Source organism: Symphalangus syndactylus, chromosome 2 (assembly GCF_028878055.3).
Source record: "Symphalangus syndactylus isolate Jambi chromosome 2, NHGRI_mSymSyn1-v2.1_pri, whole genome shotgun sequence".
Classification (NCBI taxonomy): domain Eukaryota; kingdom Metazoa; phylum Chordata; class Mammalia; order Primates; family Hylobatidae; genus Symphalangus; species Symphalangus syndactylus.
Genome location: NC_072424.2, coordinates 7328346 through 7345781, shown reverse-complemented (window position 1 = coordinate 7345781; position 17436 = coordinate 7328346). Strand labels below are relative to the sequence as shown.

The 17436-nt window shown below is 50.9% G+C and overlaps 1 protein-coding gene across 3 annotated transcripts in view; it reads right to left on the bottom strand.

Moving 5' to 3' along the window:
* The window catches only part of TCERG1L (transcription elongation regulator 1 like), a 217173-nt gene that overhangs the window by 6792 nt on the left and 192945 nt on the right, over window positions 1–17436 (bottom strand). For all 3 annotated transcript variants that reach the window (XM_063616505.1, XM_055245330.2, XM_055245333.2), the window contains one exon: window positions 4766–4855. In XM_063616505.1, coding sequence (XP_063472575.1) covers window positions 4766–4855 — 90 coding nt within the window. The remainder of the gene's footprint in view (window positions 1–4765; window positions 4856–17436) is intronic.

The window sequence follows — 17436 nt, the reverse complement described above, 5'->3', positions numbered from 1 at the left end:
CAACGGCCAGGCAGAGCCTAGAATGTGACCGAGGACCAAGCAGGCAGTTTCTTCTACACTCAGGCCAAGTGAGTGGGGATAAGAAAGCAAGGGTGGGCAGGAGAAAGCCTCGACCCCAGCACCACTCAGCCCCTTCTCCCGAGCAGCTCTCTTCCCACTTGGTCTTATTGTTTCAGATTCCATGTCAGTCGTGGCAAACCTTTACAGGATTATGAATACAAAATGCCACTGGTCCCCTGAAGATACAGCAGCAAAATGAAACATCCACAGATATGACTTAAATTGAGAATATGTGCATGTATATTTAAGTAAGAATATGACTGGCTTCTTTTTTCTTTTCTTTTCTTTTTTTTTTTTTTTTGAGACAGAGTCTTGCTCTATTGCCCAGGCTGGAGTGCGATGGCATGATCTCCGCTCACTGCAACCTCTGCCTCCTGGGTTCAAGCAATGCTCCTGCCTCAGCCTCCCAAGTAGCTGGGACCACAGGTGTGTGCCACCAGGCCCAGCTAATTTTTTTTGTATTTTTAGTACAGACAGGGTTTCACCATGTTGGCCAGCCTGGTCACGAACTCCTGACCTCAGGTGATCCACCCACCTCAGCCTTCCAAAGTGCTGGGATTACAGGCATGAGCCACCACACTAGGCCATAATTGGCTTCTTATACCTTCAAGGCAAATAGCAATATAAGTTCTTAGTTATCTTATATTTAACTAATAAAAAATGAATGCAGGGTTATTATCCAAATAAAAGCATGTGGCTCCATCATTAGCTAGAGTTTTGCTCTATTAATTTTAGACCTAGAGAGAAAGCCCGGCTGGCTGTGGGATCAGGGCTCTTTAGAAATGCCTGCTTCTCTTTCTGCCTACAACCTTTTCTCCATCTCATCAAATGCTTCTCTCTTTCCCCTCGCTTTGCTCTGTTACTTTATTTTATGCTGCTATAATTTAACATCGCAGGTTTTGTTTTTCATCCTTAACAAATTATACCAGCTTTATCCAAAGTGGAGCATGACTTTTTAAAAGAGATTCCATTGGCTGTTATATCATTGCTGTATGTTCTGGCGCAATAAAACAAAACACTATTTGTTGCCATAGAAACAGGCCTGATTCACACTCCCTCGACCCTGATTCTGTGTAGGATCACCCTCTTCTCCTGTGCAGCTCACCCGGCAGAGAAGGGCTGTGATTTTCACACCAGGGGCCTTAGCTTTCCCCATGAAAACGCTGTGTGACACTAGGTCCTGTACAGATTCTATGTCTGATACTTCTAACCCAATTTCTTCCTAAATAGGACTGTGGTCTTTGGATGGGGTCCAGCTATGATATCTTTCCATCCCACTCCTCACACGAGCTGCCATGCTGCCCTTTGATGAGGCTGCAGGCACTTCTTCTGAGCACTCTCTGGACCCTCCAGTGCACTGGCTATGGCGTGGCCTGCTTCCTCCTCTTTCCCACTGGACCTTCTGGGACCCAGTTGCAGGATGTTAGGACAGGCCCACAGTTTCCTCTGGGTGATTTCACGGGGACGTTTAAAGGTTTTCCCCAGGCAACGGGTACTTAGCATGAGCTATATTCTCATCTCATCTATTTGCAGAGGACTCACCCAGGCAAGGCCAGGGCATCCCAGCCCAGACAGGCCCAACCCCATCAGGGTTGGCATCTGCTGTCTCTGATGATGGCCTGAGGAAGGTCCAGCCTCACGGTGCTCCCTTGGATGAGCCTTGGGTGGGATGCCCACGTCCCCCAGACATCGGGAGGCCAGCCCTGCCCTGCCCATGAACCAATTCCACCCAGCAAGCAGACTGGGCCCCTGTGTTCCCAGTTGTTCTAAGAGATGTGCCTTAGCATTTAAACTAGAATATGTGGAAGGGGCTTGATCATAAATTGGAATTTTCTTTTTGCAGTGGGGATGATTTACTTATTCAATGTTTTTTAAAGGGACTAACGGCCTCAAAAGGTATCCACGGCACAGAGAGAGAACAACTGACAACAACAAACAAGTCGGTGGTGGCACACGTGGCACACGCCACGCACGCCACACACAACCCACACGCCACACACAGCACACATGCCACACACGCCACACACACCCCAGATGTCCTGATGATTTTTAGACACTGCCCGATTTATGGCTCCTGCCTATGTCCTCCGGTGATTCTGTCACATAAAATCACAGGCTCCTTGTTATGCTTTTTCACAGCTGATTTTTTTTTTTTTTTTTTTGAGATGGGGTTTTGCTCTTGTTGCCCAGGCTGGAGTGCAGTGGCGTGATCTCGGCTCACTGCAACCTCTGCCTCCCGGGTTCAAGTGATTCTCCTGCCTCAGCCTCCTGAGTAACTGGGATTACAAGCAAGCACCACTACACTTGGCTAATTTTTGGCATTTTTAGTAAAGACAGGGTTTTGCCATGTTGTCCAGGCAGGTCTCAAACTCCTGACCTCAGGTGATCCGCCCACCTTGGCCTCCCAAAGTGCTGGGATTGCAGGCATGAGCCATTGTGCCCAGCCCATAGCTGGAATTTTTGGTTTTTAAAATTGCAACAAAAGGGTGAAATATGACCAGTTATTAACGTCTATGGTTTTCCTTTGCTATAGGAAAAAAATATATAACACCCAAACTCAGCTAACTCTATTGTAGCATTATTTTGAGACTGTGATAACATATTTCACATATTTTAAAATATTTCTTTATAGAAAATGAAACTCAGCTAGAAGACAATAAAATATTATTAATTCCAAGTTCTTGAAAGGTTCAAGTTCTGTATTCCAAGGCAGTCAATCCTGGGAACATGTCACACTGCCTGGCCTACCCCTGAGCCTGCTCCAGTTCCAATGAGCGGAGTGGGGGGTCGAGGCCTGGGAACGGGAGTGAGGACAGAGTGGGAGTTGGTTACAACGAGCAACGCGGGTCCATGTGACTGAGACTCTGTGGGTTCGTGCTTCACTGACACCATCTCAGGCATTTGCTTAAAGGGACTTTATGAGCAGAGGACGGAATTGAAAATAAAATGGCAATTCCCATACCCTCCTTCTGGGGCTTTATCAGACTCTGCTGGTGTGAGAAATCCAGTGGACACCAACCCGGGGGCCCCTGGTCACAGAACCCCTCCTTCCCTAATTAACTCTGGCTCTTCTGTTTTCAGCGGCTCTTCTTGATGGCTCACTTTCCATGTGCATCATTTCTGAACTCAAAGGGCAAACAGAGGGCAAGACGTGACCACACACATGGAGTCTAACTGGGGCAGGAAAGTCCGGACCTTCCAGAGTCTATCTCAGGACCCTTCTCAGACGCGCTCCACGGGCCACACAGACCCAGGCTGTGCCCGCTAATGCTGTCAGACCATCAGTCCCTCTCCCAGCAACAACAGGCCCCTCCTGTGAGCCAACACCATCTGTCCCTCTGTCTGTTTGATATGGAAAGCAGTGTTGGCTCAGAGACCTACTTTGTGAAAAGCTAGGGCAGACCCCTGGCAAGTCTCTCCTTAAAATAGCCCCCAGAGAACCTCCTCTAATCAATTCCGTGTTTTCTGGGCGGTGTTCTGTGGAACTTCCACCCTTTACTGTGCTGCTATTGTTCTCTGGACCGCTCCTATTTCATCACTATTATTGTCAACCTGAAGAACAAGCAGAAAGAGGCTCTCTGAAATGAAATGGATGCTTATTTGGGAAGAAAGCATTGCAATGGGAATACACATGCCATCGTAAATGACAAGAAAATTCAGGGAGGTAAAAGAAAGACAATAATTTTTAAGGAAAAATAAATGAGAGGATTACATCATTGTTTTGAAATAATTATCTTTGGCTACAGAGATCCGTAACAGGACGAAGCCAGTCTGAGGTTGGACAGGCAGTTGTTGGGCAGGTGTCCTTGCAGAAGTGCTTTTCGTGTGTATAAGGTTGTGATGAGCCAGATGCGGTGGCTCACGCCTGTAACCCCAACACTTTGGGAGCCTGAGGTGGAAGGATTGCTTGAGCCCAGGAGTTCAAGATGAGCCTGCAGAATATACAGCAACCACATCTCTACAAAAAGTACAAAAATTAGCCAGGTGTGGTGGCTGGTGCCTGCAGTCCCAGCTACTCAGGAGGCTGAGGTGGGAGGATGGCTTGAGTCCAGGAAGTGGAGGTTGCAATGAGCCAAGATTGCACCACTGTACTCCAGCCTGGGCAACAGAGCCAGATCCTGTCTAAAATAAAATGTAATAAAATAAAACAAAAGGTTTTGATGGCCTTGTGTGCAAGACTGTGGTTCTCATAGAGTCTTTTTAGTGATCAGGTATACAAGTATGAGAACCCTCTCTTCATGGCCTTCCTCCATTCTATTTGTTAGGGGTTTCTTAACATTAGTGACTTCAATTTGATGCTGACAACTTTCATATTATGTAAGACTTTAAGCATATAAAACCTTAAGGTCTTATGTAAGACCACCTCTTTCACTATCTTTATATAATACCTTAAGTATTTCGTATTTTTAACATATGATTTATAGTCATTTGGAATGAGGGTCGATGTTCCTAAAATTTACATGTTCATCTTTAAAAGTATTTGTCTTCCAGGGTCATAACCAAATACTGAGATAAGAATAAGGACCAGAATAACAATAACCTTCCTCAGTCCCTCTAACTCTTCTGTTCACAAGCTCACAGGCCACTGGCCAAATTTACAACATGGGGGTCTGCTGCTCAGCAATGAAAAGCTCCCCAGATCCAGGATGCAACAGTCGCTTTCATGCCGCGTCTCTGCAGTCAAAGTGCCTTCCCACCCCGTTACCTGCTTGCGTTCCTCAGAGTTGAGCAGGAGATAGCGTGGGTCAAACACAATTTTGTGTAATTCTTTCTCCCAGGTAGAAAATGCTGATACCTAAAGAAAGATATTCAATAGAGTTGCTGTTAGCATCTAATGCTAAGCCTGAAGCCGCGCTGAAATGATCCATGCTTAAAAACAAACAAACAAAAACCAGCATTAAAGTACAATAGATTCAGTGATGTGGTGCAGTGTAAGTGTTAGACATGTCAGACGTTCCAAGAAAATCAATACCTAGAACATCAGAAAATTTAATTTCTAGACTCGTGACTATTTCTTTCTTGGGTATCTTTCAGGGCTGTGTCCCCTGATCTGAAACCCCAATTGTATCTGTGGAGGCGTGGCATTCTGGAACACCCCATTTCAAAAGGAGAAATTATATTTGTAAAAATTTTCAGAACCCCTACAGACCATACAAAGAGTAATGTCTTGAAAACAGGCTGAGTTTAGTTGATTTGTAATCAAAGTTTAACCTCTTTTAGGTAGGTCATTTTAAAAATTTTGTTTGCAATAGTTTTAGACGTATTAAAAATTTGCAAGAATATTACAGAAAGTTACCATATACTCAACCCAGCTTCTCACGTTGTTAACATATTAGTAGGCTAGATTCATCACCACTAACACTGACACATTATTTCTAACAATAGTCTGCATTTATTCGGATTTCTTTAGGTTTTACCCAATTTTCTGTTTTTACCCAGGACTCCATCACATTTGGCTGCCATATCTCTTGGACTCCTCTTGGCTGTGACAGGGTCTCAGACGGCCCTTGCCATTGATGACCTTGATGGTTTGAAGAGCCCTGGTCAGGTGCATTGCAGGACGCTCTTCAGTTGGGATTTGTCTGAGGTTTTCCTCGTCAATAGCCTGGGGTTATGGGTTTTGGGAGGAAGACCACACAGGTAAATGCCATTCTCATCATGTCATAACGAGGGTACACACACTGCTGACATGACTCTTCACTGACAGTGGTGGCCGTGGTCAGCTGGCTGAGGTCTCCCCACTGTGAAGACCCCTCTCCATGCTGTCCTCTCTGGAAGGATGTCGCCATGCACAGCCCACACTTAGGGGTATGGGTTGTGCTCCACTTCCGAGGAGGAGAAGTAGCTACATGAGTGACTGGGAAATGTCCTGGCGGGGATATTCATCCATGCCTCCACATTACTTATGTACTCAATCTTTTATTTATATTGCTGTGGACTCATGGATACTCAACCCATGCTTGGGCTGGACTCCAGTGTGACTTTGCTTCTTTTCCTGCTCAGCTTCTTTGAGATTGGCCTTGGTGAGCTCGCGTGGTGGGTTCCCGGCTCCTGTGTGCCTCTGACAGGTGCTCATCACTTGGCTTTTTGGGCATCTCCTTAATTTCTCCTACTAAAGATGCTCCAGGCTTATCTTCTGCCTGTCCTGCCTTTGCCCTTGAATCAGTCAATTCTCCAAGAAGCCCTGGCTCCTTTCCTAGAACGGTGTTAGAAACCAAGATCTGTGCACTGGTGTGTTCATTGCTAGTGAGGTGTTGTTGCTTCTAGACTCTCTCAGCTGATAGAGCAAGGGAATGTTTCAGCCATTTAGAACATAAATGCATTCATTTAAAAACATGGACTATGTATTCACTGTGCCTTGGGCCCCAAGCTGGGTGTTGAGGATCCTGAGAAAATAAATCAAGGAAGCCCATGGTCTAGGGTAGCGCCGCTGAGGAGCTAACAGACTCCTGAGATGGCACTAGAGCCATGGCGGAGACAGACCTGGACACTAGTGGGACACAGCAAAGACCCACAGCAGCCTGGGGAGGCGGCTTCCAGAGTGTGGTGACTTTGGAACATGAATACTCCTTAGAGTTCACAAAGGGGCCTGGGGGGTATTCCAGGACCAGCTGGTAGTGGGGGCAAAGGCTGGGTCACGAACTATGGGGAATGCAGGAATTGCAAGAGGCTGAACATGCCTAGGGGTGCCAGAGCCCATGATGAAGGAAGAGGCAGTGGAGACAGAGGCTCAGGTGCAGGGCAGTCCGAGATGTGGTTAGGAGCCTGGGCACTCTCTTCAGAGACAGGGGAGAGGAAAATCCAGACGGGGCGTTCGTTTCAGGAAGGCCACCCTGGGATCTGGGCAGATGAATACCTGGGCAGGGTCAGGGAGGGGAAGGTAATTGAAAGTTTATGAAAACCAAACCCCATTCACATTCTTAAAATATTCTCCACAGAGGTACTATTTCAATAAACACATGCTTTATTTCTATATTGTAACAGATGAATTTTCTTCACTGGAAATTTCTATCTTTAACTGTCAAATTTAAGCTTTTTCTGTAATACCCACGAGCTCTTTTATTGGGTGGGCTGACCCAGAGTCCAGCCAGGGATTCTCCTCCACAGAGTGAGAACATGGTGAAGCATTGCTGGGACTCAGGGCGAGGTGGCGACTCTGGGAGGGTCTCCAGGCAGAATGGATCCCTTTAGCTTTGACTGAGTGCCATTGCTGGGACTCAGGGCGAGGTGGCGACTCTGGGAGGGTCTCCAGGCAGAATGGATCCCTTTAGCTTTGACTGAGTGCCATTGCTGGGACTTAGGGCGAGGCAGCGACTCTGGGAGCGTCTCCAGGCAGAATGGATCCCTTTAGCTTTGGCTAGTGCACCTGCCCCCGGGAGCATCTGGGGCTGTTAAGAGAAGCTGTGGGCAGCCTCCACACAGCCCAATCAAATGGCACACACCCACCTCACGGGGACCTGTGCACACCCCAATGGTCCCAGCTCTGTAGGGAGAGAGGATTAGACCCTGTGTGGCATAACGACACCAGTTTCTGGAAAATGTTGGAGTTCTAGAAGTATAATAAAATAATTTTTCAATTAATGATTTGTAGTTTTTGCCCCCGAAGGGATTTATAATCTCTATAGAAGGTCACATAAGCCATCTCTACAATGATTACAATTCATAATGATAAAACCAACTGTGTCATGTCAGGGACAGTTCAGGGAAGGGTGAGAGCACAGTGGCTGGGACCCGGGATGGAGGTGGGGGCTGAAGTGAAGGCTGCACAGCCATGTGTGAAACAGGGTCTTTCCCTGCCCTCCAGGTGGGCACAGGACTTCTCCCAAAGAAAGGGTCTTGGCAGCTATGGGGACGAGGAGTCCTGTGAACTGCTCCTGATGGAAGCCCATCGTTCTTGAGCCTGCGTGAAACACCTATGATACCCAGAGAGGACATTCCATGGGGTCACGACTGCATACGTGTGTCTGACTATACACACACACAAGCACACACACCACACATACAAACATCCACAGAGGCGCGTGTACACATGCAGGTGCACACACATGCAAACATGTGAACACACCCAGGACATGCTAAGATATGCATACACAGGCACACATGTACACATGCACATGTACATAGTTGCACAAATGCACAAAGATGCACACATTGATACACACATGCACATGAGTGCCTACACACACACATACACACACACACACAGTACCACCACCACCACCAACGAAGTCCAACATTGTAGAACAACCAGGGGAAGAAAGCCCGTCAACTGAGCAGACAGCAAGCTACGCATCTCTCTTAAGTCTGTCTATGCTGTGGGACTGTTCTCTAAGTGGTCATGGACAAACCTGGCTCTCCCTGTTTCTGGCTGGTACCTCTCCAGAATGACTCGAATGCACTGGGAATGCAACAGACTGAGAACAGCCAGGCTTTGTTTAGACCCCACTCCAGAAATAAGACATCCTTCGAGCTTTAGCCCAGCGTCTCACACGACCCCAGGGTATAAAACCCACTGTGGGCTGCTTTCTGGGGTCCCTTGGTTACAGTGAAGGGTAGATGAGACTCTGTCCCCTCCTTGCAGCTTTCCTGGGCCTGGGGGACTGGCTCACAAGGCACCCTCATCTTCTACCACCCTTGCTTCCTGTCTGCAGGGAATAAACCCACTTCAGATGATTTGCTGTGTGTGTGGGTGTTCTGTCTCAGCAGCCTCACACAGGTGGCTGACCGGTGCCCAGTGAATCTCCTTCACATCTTAGTTTCTATTGCTGCATAACCAATGACTTCAAACTCAGTGGGTCACAAGCACCACCTCGGGTCACTCCATGGGCTGCGTGGGTCCTGAGTCCAGCATGAGGGAATTGGGCTCCTCGGCCCAGATCCCACAGGGCTGAGATGAGGTGACGGCAGGGGCTTTGTTCTTGTCTGGTGCTTGGGGTCCTCTTCCAAGCTCACTGGATGTTGGGAGAATTCAGGTCTTGTGGTTGCAGGGCTGAAGCTTTCCATGTCTTAGGCCAGCTGGGAGCCAACCTTGGCTCTGAGCGGCTGCCTGCAGGTCCTTGCCCCAGGGCCCCCACAGTAGGGCAGCTTCTTCAAGCCAGTGAGAGAATCTCCCCCTGGCTAAGGCAGAGTCTTACACAACACAGTGCAACATTGCCACGGGTGTGACATGGGCCCCGTCCACACTCAAGGAGAGGACCACCCAGGATGAGCACAGCATGGTGGGGCGGGGTGGAGGGTGGTACTTAGAATCCTGTCTGCCCAGCACATCCCCAAGACCAGGACATGCTGTTCCTCTCTCAGCACAGATCTCTCTCTCTCCTCTTGCCTAACACTTCTTTGATTCTTTGGCATTTTATATGTGACTCGATCCTTAAAGACCTGAATTCTTCTGTAAACTTCAGACTCTTTCCTGCAGAAGTCCGTGATTCCACTCCCTTCCTCACCCCGTTGTACATCGTCACATCACCCCCTGACGAACAGTGACAGCGATCCTGGTGCCCATCTCAGCACGCCTCTTGTCTGTCCCCCAGTGGATGATGTGACCGTGTCTGTGACCGTGGCTGCGTCTGTGACCGTGACCGTCTCTGTGACCGTGACCGTCTCTGTGACTGTGGCTGCGTCTGTGACCATGGCTGTGTCTGTGACCGTGACCGTGTCTGTGACCGTGACCATGGCTGTGTCTGTGACCGTGTCTGTGACCGTGACCATGGCTGTGTCTGTGACCGTGTCTGTGACCGTGTCTGTGACCATGGCCGTGTCTGTGACCGTGACCATGGCTGTGTCTGTGACCGTGTCTGTGACCGTGTCTGTGACCATGGCCGTGTCTGTGACCGTGACCATGGCTGTGTCTGTGACCGTGTCTGTGACCGTGTCTGTGACCATGGCCGTGTCTGTGACCGTGACCATGGCTGTGTCTGTGACCGTGTCTGTGACCGTGTCTGTGACCATGGCTGTGTCTGTGACCGTGACCGTGTCTGTGACTGTGACCGTGACCATGGCTGTGTCTGTGACCGTGTCTGTGACCATGGCCGTGTCTGTGACCGTGTCTGTGACCGTGACCATGGCTGTGTCTGTGACCGTGTCTGTGACCGTGGCCATGTCTGTGACCGTGACCGTGTCTGTGACCGTGACCGTGGCTGTGTCTGTGACCGTGACCGTGTCTGTGACCATGACCGTGGCTGTGACCATGACCGTGGCTGTGACCATGACCGTGGCTGTGTCTGTGACCGTGTCTGTGACCGTGGCCATGTCTGTGACCGTGACCGTGGCTGTGTCTGTGACCGTGTCTGTGACCGTGACCGTGTCCATGGCTGTGTCTGTGACCGTGTCTGTGACCGTGGCCATGTCTGTGACCGTGACCGTGGCTGTGTCTGTGACCGTGACCGTGGCCGTGTCTGTGACCGTGGCCGTGTCTGTGACCATGACCGTGGCTGTGACCATGACCGTGGCTGTGTCTGTGACCATGACCGTGGCTGTGACCATGACCGTGGCCGTGTCTGTGACCATGACCGTGGCTGTGTCTGTGACTGTGTCTGTGACCATGACCGTGTCTGTGACCGTGGCTGTGTCTGTGACCGTGTCTGTGACCATGACCGTGGCCGTGTCTGTGACCATGACCGTGGCTGTGACCATGACCGTGGCTGTGACCATGACCGTGGCCGTGTCTGTGACCGTGACCGTGGCTGTGTCTGTGACCATGACCGTGTCTGTGACCATGACCATGGCTGTGACCATGACCGTGGCCGTGTCTGTGACCATGACCGTGGCTGTGTCTGTGACCGTGACCGTGTCTGTGACCGTGTCTGTGACCATGACCGTGGCTGTGTCTGTGACCGTGACCGTGTCTGTGACCATGACCGTGGCCGTGTCTGTGACCATGACCGTGTCTGTGTCTGTGACCGTGACCGTGTCTGTGACCGTGACCGTGTCTGTGACCGTGTCTGTGACCATGACCGTGGCTGTGTCTGTGACCGTGACCGTGTCTGTGACCGTGACCGTGTCTGTGACCGTGTCTGTGACCATGACCGTGGCTGTGACCGTGTCTGTGTCTGTGACCATGGCTGTGTCTGTGGCCGTGACCGTGTCTGTGGCTGTGTCTGTCAATGCTGGAGCCGCCTCGGTGGGAGAACAGGGTCTTGTTCTGTCCCCTGGGCTGGAGTGAGAGTTGAGAGCGTTTGACTCTGTCCGAGGACGGCACTGCTGGTCCCTCACTGCACATTCTCATCTGATCGCTGTTTCAGGACTGTCCCTCCGCCGTGTCTGAATCATGAGAGTGGGGACTGGAGGTCACCTGGGCTGGGCTGGAGTTGTGCCCTTTCTTCCACTCTCAGCCTCCTGCAGTGAGACTCTCCTCTCTCCCTGGGAACGCCGGCTGGAACTCCTCTGCTCCCTCATTAGTGTCCGGGTTGCAGATTCCCTCCCATTTCCACAGTGGAAGAAGCCAGAGCTGATTGTTAGAAATGCAGGCGCCAGAAGTAGCTGCAGAGGAGGCAGTGTGGATGCAGACCAGGGCAGCAGTTTCCAAACCCGGCAGATGCCTCCGTAAAATGGACATTGCCCAAGCTTCACTCTGCAGATAGTGGCCGGCTGGCAGCAGGCGTCCTTGACTGCAGGTCGCTGTGTGGCACCGTCCCAGCCCGCAGGCATCTCCGCTGGAAAGTGGGCAGGCACCGGGAGTCTGAGGTTCAGGAAGGGAAACTGCACCTTCTTCACAGCCACGGGAACTGCACTGTCCCTTTCACAGCTGTTTTCAACATCCTCTCAGTGACACGGACCTGGTCTGGAGAACCCAAAAGTGTTTTCCAGATCAAGTGGCAAGATGGAGACCACGCGGGCAAAGCATTTGGCCATGGTCATCTGGTTCTGAGACAGACACAGCTGCCTCCTAACCACGTCAGCTCCCTCAACTCACACCCTCTAAAACTTCTCTTCCTTGAGCCCTCAGGTGAGTCCACAATTCAGCTGGGTGATCGTGGCCCTGGTGGTCTCACCCCAGCTCCCTCCCCGCATTAAGGGGGCAGCTTCTCTGGCCAGCTGAGCTGTGAGCAGCTCCCAGGAGCCCCAGGTTTCCCTGAGCACCCACACGGCTTGAACAGACTCTCAGCAGGGAAGAGACCCCAAAGCACGGCCCGAACCCAGCACTGTCCACGCCTCCTGCTGTGGATGGGCCAGGGTGAGCTCCTGCCTGAAACGGGGCACCTCAGCCCCGGGAAGGCAGCCAAGACCTTGGGTATAAAGAAAAAGGTCACCATTTATAAAACAACGCCAGGGAAAACTAGATCTAACTTCAGTCCCGGCTTCACCAGAAGCCTCTCTGGAGACTGAGAAACTCATCGTGCATTGTTCCAGTGGATGTGTCAGCCCTGAGAAAAGGGGGTTCAATTCAAGTAAAGTGGCTGAGAGCTTGAGGATGGCTTAGCCACATGTGGGACGCCAAAGTCCTGGAGGTGGCCCATGCGTGTGGCGGCCCTCGGAGGTGGTCACGGACGGGACAGGTCTGGATTGGCAGGGAGCCTCCGACAGAAGCAGACTGCTGCCTTCAATCTCTAAAACCAAAAAAAGGCTCTTTCAACTCATTTTCAATCCTTGGATCATGGAAAAGGCCAGGGATCCTGATGACCAGATTAAAGGGCAAAAGCTGGCAAAAGGATGGCACCTGCCAAGTCCTGAACTGGAGGATAAAGCCCCAGCCTTGAGAGGGCCTCAGGTCAGGGGCGCGGTCCACGGCCTCTCCAAGGAAAGCTGGAGCCATGCACGCTCCGACCCTGACGCTGGGGCTGGGCTCAGCCGGGCACACTCGTGTGCATCTGCAGAAACGTGTGTCTGTCTGTCTGCACCGTCCGCCCCCACCCACCCTCATGGTTCCCTGGTGTGGTCCTCAGGGTGTCCCAGGGACAGCAGCTGCAGTCTCTGCCCCTCAAGGAAGGCTGGGTCATACAGGGCCCCCAAACGTGGCGAACTTCCATCTCAAACACAAACCTGGTTACTTTTGTGAAAGTCCTGGAAGCTAATGTTTTGACCAAATTTGACTGTTAAACAAAATGTATTTACTTTTACTTCCTTATACCTTAAAATGGCCATAATAGACCGGGAGCATGAAGTGCTAATCGAATTAGAGGTGATTTTTCCTTCTGGCTTTTATGAGTGCAAACGTCCGAAGGAAGGAAGCAATCTGTCACAATCACCCTTGTCTCTTGATGACCCTGCAGCTGGACCTTTGAAATACGGTCACGATTTCCTCACACAGCCTGCCCTTCCCCTCGTCCATGCCCCGTGGGCAGAGGACAGGCTGTGATTAGTTACCTTGGGGCCTGCGTGGAATTCACTCATGTAAATACATGAATAAAGCTCCTAGGTAACACTATATTATTTCATGTTGTGTTGAAAACACAAGAAGACAGACAGACAAGGCAGACTGCTCCAAGGTGTTGAGGGCGGCCTGCCCTTGCAGCTGCCAAATAAGACACTGGCAGCCGAAAGGCATCTCCAAGTCCCTTGGTCCCTAGTCATGGGCCCTGCCCCCCAGCCTCTCTTCTCAGCGCAGGCTGCAAGCTGCTTGGCCAGTGTCAGCACCCTCCCTCCCTTCCTGCCATCTTCATCTCTCCTGTTTCTTCCTGCCTCCCCTGGTCTCAGGAAAATTGACCAAAGGCCTCCGCTGGGGCTGTAGAAGTTCAAGACCCCTGAGAGTGGGGGAATGGACCCGGCCACACAGCACTCCCAGTGGCCACATGAAGAGGGTTCAAAAATCTCCCTGGGGCCTGAGCCCAGGGTCTCTGCTTCCAGGGCCGGGGGCTGAAGACCTGGGCCACACCCCTGTCCCCGAGCTCTGTCCAGATTTGCCTGCTCTGTTTCTCCAGCTCTGACTCCCACGCTGTCCTGGAGATGCCTGCCTGGATCTGCAGCCCACCCGGCCCCTCCTGAGCCCAGATGCCCCAACCTACCCCCAGCGGACTCCTTCCCAGGACTTTCTCCCCTGTCCCCCAGGCCGTCACTGTGCCTCCCATGAGCCCTAATGATGATGCCAGCTGCATGTGGACAGACTTCATTTTTGAGAAACTGCCTGGCTCTTCTCCTTCCCTTTCAACCTGTCCCCCTCTGCGGCCCTCTTCTCCTGGCCTCTGGACTTTGCCTGCTCGCAGGGATGGGGAACACTCCTGGAGCCTGTGGCTGTGGCTGCTCCAGAGTCTTCGACCATCAAAAACGCGGCAGCCCAGGGCAGAATGACCGGGATCCCACCTCATCCTTGAAGATGAGGCCATTGCCTTAAGCTCAGATCCCTAAAGAAGCCATATGACTGGCGGGCGCCTGTAGTCCCAGCTACTCGGAGAGGCTGAAGCAGGAGAATGGCGTGAACCTGGGAGGCGGAGCTTGCAGTGAGCCGAGATTGCGCCACTGCACTCCAGCCTGGGCGACAGAGCGAGACTCCGTCTCAAAAAAAAAAAAAGCCATATTGCAAGGGCCCGGCTACAGGCGTTTGTTTGGAAGGTGATTCCAGGCAGTCATGGGAATGGACACACGGAAGGAGAGGGGCCAGCAATGGAGGGTGGGCTGTGGGGCGAGGGAGGTGCCCAAATTTGCCCGAGAGGTATCCTTACCAAAGACTGGGAAGCAGGGTTTTTACCTACTGACCCCCGTCCCTCCTCAGTTGAGGGTTGCCCTTGGGGTGTTCAATCCCTAGCGTTTAGAGGTGGAAGTGGCCAGCACAGGCAGAATTCCTGTGAGCCCAGGTGGCCCCGGGTGGACCCAGGTAACTGTGGGTGAGCGCGGACAGGAGGCTGGGCCCGCAGGCGAGGCCTCCATCTACATCCCTGTGTTATCCTACCTCGGGGCACATCAACACCTACCCCCATCTTCAGTGCTCAGAGTATTTTACCAACTTTTTGTTTTCCTTTTTGGTGAATAAATGCAATTTTACACAGTTATTCCACAATATAGCCAGCTGATTTCACTTACTTTTGAGGGTTACTTTCACATTAAGGGTAATTATAATCCCATTCCAGAAATTAGACGGGCAGTGCCAACTCCCCAAAGGCACCTTCAAGGATGCTGTCTGCACAGGCACCTCCCCTTCCCTGGCAGCCAGCCTAGCCCTGGCTGAAGGCCTGGTGAAGCTCCTAGGAGGCAGAGCTGCCTGTGTCTGAGGGGAGGGAAGGGCACCAGATGTTACTCATCCAGGGAGACCGACAGGCCAAGGCTGCCCTTCCTGCTGCCTGGGACTGTAGAGGCCTCTGTCTGGTTTGTACCCACTCACCCCACAGCCTCGCTGTCACATCACAGTGAAGGCTGCAGGAACCTTGCTCTGTGAATCCCTCACTCCAATGCAGACGTGCTCCCAGGGCTCTCCTGTATAGCCCACCACAGTGGCAGCCAGGGTCCCCGAGGCTGGGCATTGCTGGGAAGCTGGCCCAGGGTCACCCACAGAGGGACACCTGAAAAGGATCAAGGACAGCCCCTGAGTCCCTAAGTCAAAATAGAGTATTCTCAAAAGGACTTTCTCTCCTGGCCCCTGGGTGAGCATCACCTACTTGTGAGAGATACGTTGCAGAAGGAAAATATTCTCAATAAAATGTCTCTAATGTATTTACCTAAACAGCAGGATTAAATTAATAACCTGCTGTTCAATTAAACTTGCTCCTGATGGACTAAAGTTTTAAAAGCAAGCTTCTTTGGGATTTGTACTAGCAAGGAAAAACACAAATAAAACAAAACAAAACAAAAAACAAACCTGCTGAACCATCATTTACATGCCACAAAACCACAAAACCTTCATCCCGCTGCCCCAGGGTACAGTCCCCATGGCAGGGCCCAAACTCTGCCCTTTTTAAACTACTAAAAACCGCAGGGTCTGCCCTTCATCACTCTACAAGTACATGAATTTCTGAACTGAAGTACTGAACAAATGCAATAAAAAATCTTAGTAATCACTCAGTCCACGAAAAAGTGACCTTTCTACGCCTCATTGTTAAGCAGCTAGAAACCTTCTGGGTTTAGCTATCAAATTCTCCTGAGCCTGAGCAAATCTGCCAGCATATTTTACAAAGCTGAAAAGTCACAAATGGTGGCATTGCTTTATGATATTAGCAGTAAATGTGGATTGATCTTTTCTACTCATGAGCTCTGTGTGTGGGCCACTCCTGAAAATCCTCATGAGACACAGGACTAGGCTTCACCCCAGTCCCTTTCTCTTGGGGTAAACACAAAACCCGGTGGTTACTGCATCACATTCAGATGATTTTGCTGATTCCTGTATAATAATCTGAGAAGAAGAAGTTGAAACGAATCACCTACCCTAAACGGGGTAAAAAGGCCCTGAAAATCTCATTAGTAAAATCTCTCAACCAAGGCCATTTGGAGAAATTCAAGAGGCCATGTAAACTGAGTGCGTCAGCATCCCTGCCCAGGAAGGGAAGTCCAGCTTCTCCAGCAGGTAGGTTAGTTTAAAACCGTGTTGGTAAATTGGGCCTGGCTCATTTCCAAAACAAAGAGATGGAAAACGTGGATGTTAGTAAGATAAAAGGAATGTTTATTCCTATTTCCCAAATGTTCACGATGCCATCATGTTTCAGCGAACACGAGTCATGTTTCCTGCCCGATAATCCAACCAGGCCAGCCTGGCCAGGCCTCTTCAGAAACTCAGAATCACCGCCATTTGCACAAGGGCCATGCAGTCTGAGGGACACAGCAGTAAGGACTGGGAAACTGCCTGCACGTGGACCCGTGGGTCACAAAACGGCCTCTGCTGCCTCTCGCCCAATGACACCGCTGAACCTGACCCTGATCCCAGGCAGGGCTCTCCTAAAAGGTGGCTATTTTGGTAAGACACTGCCGCCAGGGCATGTGCCGATATAGGCAAGTTTCCTGTGAGAGGGCCGCCTAGTCACTGGCTGGACCCTTGGACATCAGGCCATCCACCAGGATAAAGAAGAGTCCGTGAAGGCACACGGTGATCGCCCGGCGGCACCTCCACTGGAGCCCCTCCGGGCAGAGCTAGAGCTTTTTACCACTCTGCAGAGACCAAGTCAGGAAAAACTACAACACAGACCCTCCTGCCAAAAGCAGGAGGAGGGCAGGAAGCCCCAGGGGCAGGAAGAGGGAGGGACTAAAGTCTTGTTTTAAAACAAAATTTGAGCCTAGTAAAAATAGCTTTTAAAATAACATTTTCTGAAAAACAAACCAGCACCCAGGCGTCCACATCACGCCAGGGCCAGCTCCACACGTGCGCATCCACATCACGCTCTGTGCCCTTCAGCACATGTGTTAATTCAGGCCTGACACAGGGCATTGCAGTCACCAGCTCCCACGCCTACTTTTCCTTCTGGTTCCTTGAGGCCCAGGGCTGTGTTTTACCTTTGAGTAAACAGGTGCACACATTCAAAT